The sequence below is a fragment of the Triturus cristatus genome, chromosome 11, assembly GCF_964204655.1.
Source record: "Triturus cristatus chromosome 11, aTriCri1.1, whole genome shotgun sequence".
Lineage (NCBI taxonomy): Eukaryota > Metazoa > Chordata > Amphibia > Caudata > Salamandridae > Triturus > Triturus cristatus.
The window spans coordinates 1,014,723,334-1,014,735,490 of NC_140594.1; the positions used below are offsets into that span (position 1 = coordinate 1,014,723,334).

General features: G+C 42.3%; 1 protein-coding gene across 2 annotated transcripts in view; it reads left to right on the plus strand.

The window, feature by feature from the left end:
* Window positions 1-12,157, plus strand: part of BCHE (butyrylcholinesterase) — a 267,109-nt gene that overhangs the window by 14,592 nt on the left and 240,360 nt on the right. For both annotated transcript variants that reach the window (XR_014970818.1, XM_085635189.1), the window contains exon 2: window positions 8,124-9,657. Coding sequence is in view for 1 of the 2 variants with exons in the window: in XM_085635189.1 (XP_085491315.1) it covers window positions 8,132-9,657 (1,526 nt within the window). In the remaining variant the exon portion in view is untranslated. The remainder of the gene's footprint in view (window positions 1-8,123; window positions 9,658-12,157) is intronic.

A 12,157-nucleotide genomic window follows, 5' to 3' on the forward strand; every position in this document is an offset into this window, starting at 1 on the left:
GATAAATTGCACATAATTTGCATAATTGTAAGATTTTGCCAAAAGTGTTGTCTTGAACTGAAAATGACACTTCAAGAAAATGCGCCGCATAATTTGAATTTTTGCCACATAATTTTGCTAAACTTTAGAAATAATTTGGCCCTCAATGCCAGATACTCCAAACAGCTCTGACAATGATAAAAAATCTGGAGAGTTGTTTGAGGGCTCTCATTAAAATGATGAAATCCATGTTTCACAGGAAACCGTTAAATATGTTTTGTATTTCATGGTTCCCTGTCTACATTGGTTTTCATACTAACGTAATTTATAAGGCGTGCCCACACACACGCACACACGTGTGCACACACGTGCGCACACACACACACCACCACCACCACACACACACATGCATATTTATGGCTTTAATAGCAATAGTGATCCTTTACTTCACAGAGTTCATGTTCAATACCAACAGTACTCTAAATCTGTCCACCTCAATCGTCTGTTTTTCTAGCAGCGGATTTATTCATAGGATTATCTTAAATGCCATCCATGCACAGCTAGGAAAGTGACAAAGCCTTCTGCCATTTTCAACCAAAGTCTTTAAGCACAGCATTAGCGAGGGTGTTATCCATGCTGGGCTGAAAAATGACAAAGGCATTTTACCAGTCCGGGGAACAGGATTATGGGTTTAGATTGGTATGGTACTACCCAAACAAACCTGGAATAAGTACAAGGAACCCCCCTGATACTAGTTTTTCACTCTCATTAGAGCTTGTCAGGGAAAGTTTCCAATCAAAAGGGGGGAAAACTATGTAAGTCAAAACAACAGACTGACAACAAAATGCCACATAAATTATGCAAACCCAGATTAGACAATCCTGGGCAGTCTGTTTTTCTTGGCAGCAAGTTACGTCGTCTCACAGAGGGCATTCAAAAGACTAGTTAATAACATAGTAACTTTGCACTCTTTAAATTATTATTTTTCCTACTGCATTTGAAGCATAGGATTAGCTAAACTGCCATCTAGACCAGTGACACAGCCTTTTGCCATTACCCATGTTTTAGGCATAGAATTAGCTACAATGCAATGTATAACAGACCAAAAAATAACAAAAGGATTTCAACATTTGTAAGTACAATATTGGAGCTTTAGAATGATACAGCATTAACTAATTAATTATGAAAACATAAAAGCAAATACAGAGACATTGTTTGACTGTCATTACAGCGTTTGAGAAAAGTATAGCTTTGTTTCAACAGAACAAAGGCTGTATGAGTCAAGAACACATGCTCATGAGCTTAGAGTGCAGAATTCCTTATGCAAAGTCCAGGTTGGTATAGGTACCTTTCTCTAGGTGAAAAGTTGCTCCTTTTCATAGATCACATTTATAACAGCAAAAACACTCTAAACTGCACCTATCTTATTTCTATGTTTCAAGCAGTGTTTATAATTATAGGATTAGTTCAGATGCCATCCATGTTGAACTAAAAAGTAAGGATTTTTGAAATTTTTTAGAAAATCCTTGAAGCGTACGATTCAGACGGGTCCTGCTTATGCAAAGCTAAAGCATCATAAAGGGATTTTGCCATTCCAGGCACAAGATTTTCATTAAACAAATAGATCAAAGTACGTCAAGATTTCTAAATTATTATTGAAAAACAGAGAAACTAGAAAGTATCCCACCCATACCTTTTCATCTAAGTACCATTTTGTACTGCTTCTCCCCTTCATGTTGTTTACAGAATTGTCCCACTTAGGCTATACTGACATCCTTATCTGAAGGTTTCTGATTGACTGATGCTCCTGAATCAATCAATATGTTGAGGTATATAAATTGTCCACAGATAATCCAGTACATCGGACTCCACAGCGTAAACAGTTTACCCAGCTGTTTATGCCCTGTAAGGGTTAAATGCGTGATACAGTTGTAAAAGACTACTTTGTCTCCTGGTGCATGGTCATTTGTTCTATTTCTCCAAGGCTGGGGTCACTTTGTGCAACAATGTGTTAATATTTATCCAAGAGGAGGGGGTGAAGAAATATGGTTAAGACCTCCTTGTGTTCTCTGAAGCTTGTTGAGTACTGTGCTGCAGTTTTTTTTACTGTTCACTTAAATCTCTTATGACTCCCAGGAGAACTTGTTCAAACATTTTGAGGGACTTGGGAATGAAACTGCTCTGTGCATAAGAGAGCATACTCCCAATATGGAAAGGATGGGTTATGGCATTCCTCTGGCCTTAAGGTTCGTTTTGTGTAAGTGTTGCTTAATGTGACGGATATTAGGTGTTCATTTATCTTTCAGAGGTAACTGTTTTATGCAATCACTAAAATATGAATAAACACATTTTTACAAAAAGTATTTATGAATCAAATGTATTCTTCTAGGTGACAAGAGTATCCTATGTCAGATAGGAAATGTTTTTGTCTTAGAGACAGTCACCTAATGGGTTTGGTGTTACTAGCCAGATGTCTATACGATCCACAATTTTCTTGCCAAACACAATAGCTTCAATATCCAGTGTTAATTCTTTCAGAAACAAATTAAGGGTAAACAACCTTTACAACGAAACTTTTACAACGCACTACCATTACAACAAAACTTTTACAACTAACGCGATGTAACCACGCGATGCCATTACAACGCAAGTCTTTACATCGACTTGCGCTAGATGGCGTGCTAACATTACAAATAGTGTAGTTTACTATCCCAACACCTTCCCTACTGTTAAGTGGACTGGAGTTGGAATAGTAAATTTCGCTTTTCTAATGTTAGCACGCCATCTAGCGCAAGTCGATGTAAAGACTTGCGTTGTAATGGCATCGCGTGGTTATATCGCGTTCATTGTAAAAACCGCGATGTAACTGCACGCGTTGTAAAGTCTCGCGTTGTTACATCATACATCCCAAATTAAGTACTTATTATTCTCACAAATGTACCATACACTACAATGGTAAATTCTGTACAACTGGGTAGTGGTCGTGGTTACGATCCTCTCTTGTGGCTCCCCACCCGCTGATCCCCCTAATGCTGTTTCCACCAATTGGGCTGTTGTTGAGCTTGTTCCCCAGCAATTAATAAGTAAGCGTTAATCAGGCTCCGGTGCAGATTCTAGTGCCCCACATGTCAAATGCACAAGCAGTTGGTGCATTTTAATGTGTTCTTACCCCTTCTGTTATAGCGGGTAAGAGGTTAGTTTCTGAGTCTCTCACGCTTGATAGGTGTGAATACAGCATCAGTCCTCAAAAGCACCCAGGAGGCCAGGGCCAGCCCATGTCTCTCCTCACATTGCCACCTGGATTGAGTCCAGCATTAATCAGCCAGCAAGACTTTTCTGTGCAGGTTCATGTCTGTCTACTGCAGCCTTGCCTGGCTGGAGAGATGGATGCAGCCATGCTTGAGCTGTGGCTGATGCTAAAGCAGGGACCAGCCATGGCTAGGCTGATGCAAACAACAGAAAAGTTGCAACACCGACACATATATGCATGTTATTCTTTATTAAGTATTGTACCCAGCAATATTGACCCAGAATATCGCAAAAAGGATTTAGTATACCATTTTTTTAATATACAGAAGGGCAGTGCATTCACAAATATTTCTTCGGTTGTTCTTTGAATAAACGTAAGCTACAGAATGTTATGTATATAGTTATATATTTAGTTTGTATTGTTTTTAATACACTTGCATAGAAAACATGTGCTTAACACAATTCATCCTCTTTTGCGAAGTGAGATGCCAGAATGTTGCTATCCCATTCAGGTGTGGGGAAGGAAGAGAAATGATTCACAGATTAATTCAAAATAAGTTAATAGATTCCCCAATCCAGGGTTCACAAAAAATATCTATGTCATCTATATTTCTAGAGATTACTTTCTATGGTCCTACGGATGCCCTCTACAAAAATGTCACCTAACTCCATCTCTGTCAAATGGATAGTGTAGCACTGTAGTAGTGCAAAGGGCAATGTGTGGTTAACACTCAGAGGTAAGTTTTTTTTAATTTATATTTTGTTCCAAGAATTAGTCACCGTAATTTCAGAGTGCATAAAGTGATGTTCTGACAAACTGCAGGTTAGCTGTGTTAATTCTGTGGTCCTTTAACATCCATAGGACAATGATATTATAAATATTTTCTGGCTGCTGTTTAATGTTTATATCTGGGTGTGTAAAAGTGAGACAGCACTGATCTTACACTTGATATAATAATGATGACTTAGCGGACCCCGCACAGTCAGGCCAACATTGCCTCCGCATCCTGCACTCCTTTGAGCAGGCTTCTAGCCTCCGGCTGAACCCCGACAAGACGGTCCTGGTCCCTCTCCACATGTCTCGGGAGTGTTTTGATTGGCAGTCCAGCATACCGCTCCGCCGCCAATCATTCAAATACCTGGGTATATGGGTGACTCTACTCCCCGAACTTAGCTAGGCCCTCAGTTTTACTCCCCTGGTGAAGAAGGCCAAGGCAGACCTTCAGAAGTGGCAAGCGCTGCCCCTCAATCCCATGGGGAGAGTCGCTCTATTCAAAATGATGATTCTTACCAGGTTCATTTATGTTCTTCAGAATACCCCCCTCAGCTTCCCGAGGGCCTGGTTTCGCGACCTAGATAGCATGGCTTCTAAGCTCCTCTGGGCTGAAGGGAGGGCCCGCCTAGCTCTGAGTGTCTGTACGATCCCGACCTTCGACTTGGGCCTGGGAATGACTCACCTATATCTATATTACTTAGCCACATGTCTGCTATCCATACACGACTGGTTCAATGGGGCCTGGTCTGATCCGGCGTACAGGCTGGAATTGAGTGAGTTGAGTTTGCCCAGAGGTCAGTCGATGCTATACGGGGAACCTATTCCGTCCCGATTGACGGAGGTGACGCGCTCCACACTGCTGGCCTGGCGAGCTGCTTTGCGACACAATAAGTGGAGGCATACACTGACCCAATGCATACCCCTGTGGCAGGGTAACTGGCTCAGGGAGGTCAATGGGCTGTGGGGTTTCCGAGCCTGGGATCATATAGGGATTTCACAATTGGGTGACGTATGGGTAAGCGACCACATGCGTTCCTTCGAGGACCTTCAAACCAGGCACTCCCTGCACCAGTCGCAGTTTTACCGGTACCTGCAGTTGCGTCATGCTCTTCATGTACACCTCATGACGGGCACACGGCTTCCTGACCACAGCCCACCTGAGGCACAGATTATGTTTGGGGACCTGGGGAGGGGGGCATTTCTCGAATCTACCGATCATTAATCAATAACACCCCAACATCTCTAGATTGGTTGGTTACGTGCCCATTGGGAGGACTGGGTGGGCACTCTGGAGGAGGAGGATTGGCGTGATGCCCTAATGTCCCCCAGGACAGTCACCGCCAAATTGTGCATGGTACAGCTTTACTACCTACATGCAGCCTACCTGACCCCTAAGCGCCTACATCGTGGAGGACTTTGCCCGACCCTCGCATGCGCTCGATGTGGCCATGAGCCTGCCAACTTCTTTCATATGGTATGGGTCTGCCCACGCTTGACGCGGTTCTGGGGGGACACTGAAGAGGAACTTACCGATATACTAGGGTGGGAGATCCCACATGACCCAAAACACACAATTCTGGGCATCACAGATGGTCTGGATGGGTCTAGAAATGAGAAACAGTTTTTTACTACGGCAATGGTGGTGGCTAAACGGGATATAGCGGCTTTCTGGAAGTGCCCCGACCCCCCAAGCATTGGGAAATTGCGAGCCGGGATTGACTGGTGCGCCACACAGGAAAAAAACATTTACGAAGCACGTGGGGCTCCCAAGAAATACCCGAAGGGTCTGGGGAAATTGGTTGGGGGAATGATGTAGTCTCACATGGAGTGTTTGATCGTATATCGCTGTGTGTTCCTCCTTCCCTGTAAAATGGGTTAACGAGAATGTTGCATATATTCCTGTGCTATTATGGTGTCTTGATGTATGGTTGGTGCTTTCTGTCAAATCAATAAAAATTTGTTTATCAAAAAAATATGATAATGATGATGTACAGCCAAATAATTAAGCTTCAGGCTTGCACATTTTAGGGGAAAATTTATAAATGTGTTACTGTAGATTGAATACATTATTAATGTGATAGCCTAGTTATTATTACAGTCACACAGTGTCATACCTAATTTATGATTAAAAGTTGAAAATAATAATCCGAATTAAATGCATGAGTGTGGAAATAACATTGGTGGGCCTGAATCACAAAAATGACCAACAAAATGTTGGCCATTTGTAGCCAAGTAATTACACTTACTTTGGAGCAAATGCCCAACTTTCATTGTCAACCATGACTGTTGTTTTTTCCAGAAGTAAATACTGAATACTTACATGTGCAGAAACACCACCAGGTAAAACAATTCTACATAAGTAATTGAAACAAAAAGAACCTTTTTTGGATTGCCACAGGAAAAACATTTATTTCAGTAGAAAAACCATCATCTTATATCTACATTATTATAGGAATGTGTCTCCCCTTCCCAAATTGGAAATACTCTCCTTGACAGGAGTAAGATGTTGTGTTTACATGGGGCAACAGCTCTTGTACATTGGTGGTGAATGTCCACAAGTTTACTAGTTTGTGAGCATGTACCAATTTATACATGTGAACCACCCCTTCCCTGGAGCACGCACTAACCTGAAGTACAACTTAGGGTCAGATTATGATGTCAGACAGACCACCACCGGCGGCCTGTTGGTGGCGGTCTGTCCGACATCTGGTGCCGTGGTCCGACCGGTGGTCGGAGGCAGCGGGCAGAGGTACTGGCCAACGCTTCCAATGGGCTCAAGGAGCCCGTCTGACTGTTGGTGGGAACATAATACCCTACAGTATGACAGTGCCTGCTCAGCCCCCGCCGTAGGGATTGCGATGGGCCATTCCGACTGCCTTTTCATGGCTGTCTGACTGCCATGAAAAGGGAGCCGGAAAAGGACTTTGGGGGTCCCTATACGGGGCCCATTGCCCATGTGCCTCCACTATTGGCCCGGGGGGCACCTGTAGTGCACCCACAAACGTGCATGCCCCATGTGCCAGGCACCACACGGTGCCTTGCTCACCATGCATGGATGTTTGTAAACATATGTTTTCCTTTGTGGCTTGTGCTGCAGCCCTTTTCGGGCTGCAGCACTAGCCGCAATGGAAAAAATTATGATGCAGACCACCTGCACAGCAAAACCAAAGGAAATGATGGACGGAGTGTTGAACATTGCAAGCACTCACCCCCAGTCAACTGATCTGGGTTTAATTCATCACCGTTCTTTAGCCCACTCTGCCACCCCAGTTCAGACATGGCCATATGCAAATCAGTCTGACCCTGTGCCTCATGGGAACAGTCCAGCCCGAACTGCCAAGCCATTTCTTCCCTGGACCGGAAACAAGCTTCCTGGGACCGGTTTCTGGCATTTCAGCCGTCTTCAGCCAGGCTTGCTTGAATCCAGTGGCAAAGTGAGCAAGGGACTCACATCTGAGCATACCCTGCCAACTTATGGCGAACAAAGCAAAAACCAAAGGAAATGATGGACGGAGTCTTGAACATAGCAAGCACTCACCCCCAGTCAACTGATCTGGGTTTAATCCATCACCGTTCTTTAGCCCACTCTGCCACCCCAGTTGGCAGGGTATGCTCAGACGTGAGTCCCTTTTAGTCTGCACTTATGATCAGGGAATTAATGGTTGTAATTGTGGTATGTTTGTTGATTCTTGAATTCAATCGTACACATCCTACCCAAAGGCTTGGGTAAATGCATGTGTAGTAATTCAGTTTAGTTACAAATAAATTAATTAAGTTGACTTGCAACATTTTATTGACCACATATTACTAATGATCAATATTAGGACAGTGGCTGACACCCTTTTGATCCTCTACAATACATTACTGTTTGAGTATGGTTTGCCTCACTTGAGCACCATACACATTTAACTGTATTCAATGATAGAAAAAGCAAAGGTGTCTAAGCTTTATGGGAGGTTGGTTACAGGCACACCTGTATTAAAGTAATATATAATCTTGTCATTGAATAAATCATTTCTAACTGGTTTCTAATTTTCAAACTGTAAAACAGTAATAAAAAAAGAGTACTTTAAAGACAGTAAAAAAATACATTTTTAATTTTTTGTTCTTTATATTTTAGTGAAAGCAATGGACTGCGGTGAGAAAAGTCTGAGCATTAGCTGCACTATTTTCCTGGCTTTAATATACATGGTTTCTGTAAGTGCACTGATTCAGCCCGAAGATGACGAATTGATAGTATCCACCAAGAATGGAAAAATCAAAGGCATGTCTATTTCTGTTTTGTCGAAGCCAATAACCGCCTTCTTAGGGATTCCATATGGAGAACCACCAATGGGGCACCTAAGATTTCGTAAACCCGAACCCCGGCAGCCGTGGTCTCACATTTGGAATGCTACAGCATATGGCTACTCGTGCTATCAGTACGTTGATCAAACTTTTCCAGGATTTCCTGGATCCGAGATGTGGAATCCAAACACTCTAATAAGTGAAGACTGCCTGTACTTAAATATATGGATACCTTCACCCAAACCTAAAAATGCAAGTGTCATGGTATGGTTTTATGGTGGTGGTTTTGAGACTGGGACCGCCTCTTTAGAACTCTATGATGGAAGGTACTTGGCACGTATTGAACGTGTTATTGTAGTGTCTGTGAACTACAGACTAGGTGCCCTTGGTTTTCTGTCTTTTCCAGGAAATGCCGAAGCACCTGGAAATGTAGGATTATTTGACCAAAGATTAGCTCTTCAGTGGATACAGGAGAACATAGCAGCATTTGGTGGAAACCCTAAAAGTGTTACTCTTTTTGGAGAAAGTGCGGGTGCAGGTTCTGTCAGCTTTCATGTTCTTTCTCTAAAAAGTCATCAATTTTTCACAAGGGCTATAATGCAAAGCGGAGCTGCAACCGCACCTTGGGCCGCCATTTCCAACATAGAGGCCCTAAATAGGACATTGACCTTAGCTAATTTACTTGGCTGTGCTCACAGCAATGAGCCAGAGACAATTGCTTGTCTCAGAAATAAAGAAGCACATGAAATAGTTGAAAAGACATTTTCTGTTTTAACCCATACCTCAATCATTGAAATCACATTCCCTCCAACAGTCGATGGAGATTTTCTCACGGACATGCCCGCCATACTGTTAGAAACGGGACAGGCAAAAAAGACACAGATCTTGACTGGCGTCAACAAGGATGAAGGGACATATTTTCTTGTATACCGGGCCCCTGGCTTCAGCAAAGATAACACAAGTCTGATAAACCAAAAAGAATTCCATGACATTGTCAACTTCTCGCTTCCCAAAGCAAGTGCACTTGCCGTTGAGTCTGTCATTTTTCAATACACAGATTATGAGGATGAACACAACCCTGTGAAGAATCGGGATGCCCTCGATGACATTGTGGGGGACTATAATTTTATATGTCCAGTTTTGGAATTCACTAAAAAGTATACAGCATCCGGGAGTACCGCATTTTTGTATTTTTTTGACCACCAATCCTCCAAACTAGCCTGGCCAAAATGGATGGGTGTAATGCACGGATATGAGATTGAATTTGTGTTTGGACTGCCTACTGTTCGAAGACTCAATTACACAAGGGATGAGGAACTTCTCACCAGAACAATAATGACATACTGGGCAAACTTTGCAAAATATGGGTAAGTTTCTTTGTTGTTGTAGAAATTGAAATATATTTTTCAGTTTGAAAAAAGCTTTGTGAAAATATTTGATTCATTGCACAACTTACTGGTTCTTTTTAGAAGTCTGATGAGCATTTAATAAGAACTGCAATTGCCAACCCATAGCAGATAGATTCAATGAATGTTGACTGCGATCCTTTGAAACTGAGAATAGAAGTATTATTACACCCGTATTACAAAAAGATCAGAATTGCCCTGATATGGCTCAAACATTTCACGTAATCCTAGAAATCAGAGCCCCATTGCATCACTTTTTTTTTTTTTATGAAACTTTTTATTAAATCAAATCACAGAGTCATCAGTGCAGATCAAGTACATATCAGTTCGAGAATACAGTGCTTTAACATGTAATTGTCACTTATTACATTCAACAAGGGCTTCATTGTTCTGTTCTTCTGTGCATTGCCATATCTTCTGTAGGTGATGTACAGATCTCGCCCCTATAGGAATTCCAGTGTTTCCATTTTCGATCCTATTTCTTAGGGCAGCCTCGCATTTTATAGACTTCTTTCTCTGCTATCATGCAGCGATCTAGTTCTGCCACCCTGCGTCACTTTTTTTGATGCAACGGCGGTGCAAACAATGCTGCCAATTTACAATGTGACGCATCTAGGGAGATGCGCCACATTGTAAAGCACCGCACCACACTATACCTGCGTCAGGTATAATGTATGCAGGGTGGGCGTTCCCACGCAAAAAGCCATGTAGCACTGAGTCAGTGAAATTTACAACATTTCACTGCGTCACTCTTCGCCTTCACTGCGTCAAAATCCCTACGTATGCCCAGACCAGGCGTAAGGAATGATGCACAGCTTTTTGTATGGGACTAACCTATCTGTTGCAGCACATTGCGGGAGTTGCGTCACTTGCATGAGCAACTCCAGCAATGCGTCACTTTTGTGGCAACAGATGCGTCCGTATTTCGGACGCATCTTTTAATCCTGGCGCCATGGAGCACTGTATTGTAAATGCAGTGCATCCAGGGTGGCGCAAGGACATTTGACACTGGCGTAAGGAAACTGGCGCATCTATGCAGATTCATCAGTTCCTTGTAAATCTGCCCCAGTGTTTTGAGATAATAAAACACACCAAAGAAAGTTCCCCATGCCCACTTCACAAGCAATTACTGAATAAATCTGCAAACGGAAGACTAGTCAGATTTTTTAAAAATGTGCAGAATTTGGAGCTGTTAATCTGATTTCAAACAAAATCCCTCATTTCAATCAGGAAATCTCAGAACCATACAGAAGGTAGATTTATACTGGGTGAAAAAGCTCAAGGTGAAGTCAAGCATATTCCATGGCATAAAAATGATGGGATGATATTTGCAGCCTTTTTGTTATCAGCCATAAGTGAGCTTCAACCCAGAAGAGCTTCACTGCTGGAGACCAAGACAGGGATGACGCCTCAGCGCCTTGTGGCACACTCTGGGTGGGAGGAAGGCGCTAAATTCTTTCAAGCAGCCCTGCGAGAGATTCAGCCACAGTTCACTGCGGGCACATTGTGCCCTTTAAAGATGTTAGTGTTCCTCAGCCCTTTGTAAGATCAACATATATAATAGCTGGAACAGCTGTTCTGAGTAAAGTTAACTTACTGTAGTTTCATGTTGCAGGAATGCAGCCCGGGCACGTGTGTGCATGTGTATTTACTTTCCATGAGATATTTGTTTCCATTTCCTTCCTTTGGGGACCCTTCCTTTTATAACTGCATCTTATAATAGAATGACTGCGCTTTTCTAGGTCTTCCTGTCATCCATATTTTCCACTAGTTTCCCAGGCGCTGCTGAGATCAGGTTCCAATGCTTGACAAGCATGTGTACACTACATCCCCATCGCATATAGTGAAGTGTGACTGAGCGGCACCGGCTGGCTCTCTCCCAGTACAGGCACTGCTGGCCACCTTCTTAAAAACGGATGTGTTGAAAGTTTGCATTAAATGTATTGATTGCCTAAGTAGGTCGGACAAATACATGATCAACAGACTTGCTCTTATCAGCAAGAAGGGGGTGGCAGGAAAAGCACAAAAACACAGTTGACTAGCAAGGTGCAGAAAGGCGTCAAAAGGCAATATTAAAAGGCAATCATTGTTTGCTTTCCCTTAATATACAATTGTTAGGGTGATTATGTTTTTTATGTATACAAACTGGTGGCTAGTTGAGAAAATTGACAGAAAGCATATGTATATATGTATACATATATATCTATAACTATATCTATATCTATCTATATATATAACTATATCTATATCTATATATAGGTATATATATATATATATGTATGTGTGTGTGTATATATATATGTATATTTTTTTTTTTTTTTTCTTCCCCTCAACAACCTGTTCCACAATAGAAAACAGGACCAACACAGCGCAGACATCCCAATGCACGTCTTTATTTAAATACAGGTTGCCATACTGAACGCATTTCGGCAGCAAAACTGGTCTTTTTCAACATGCCGGA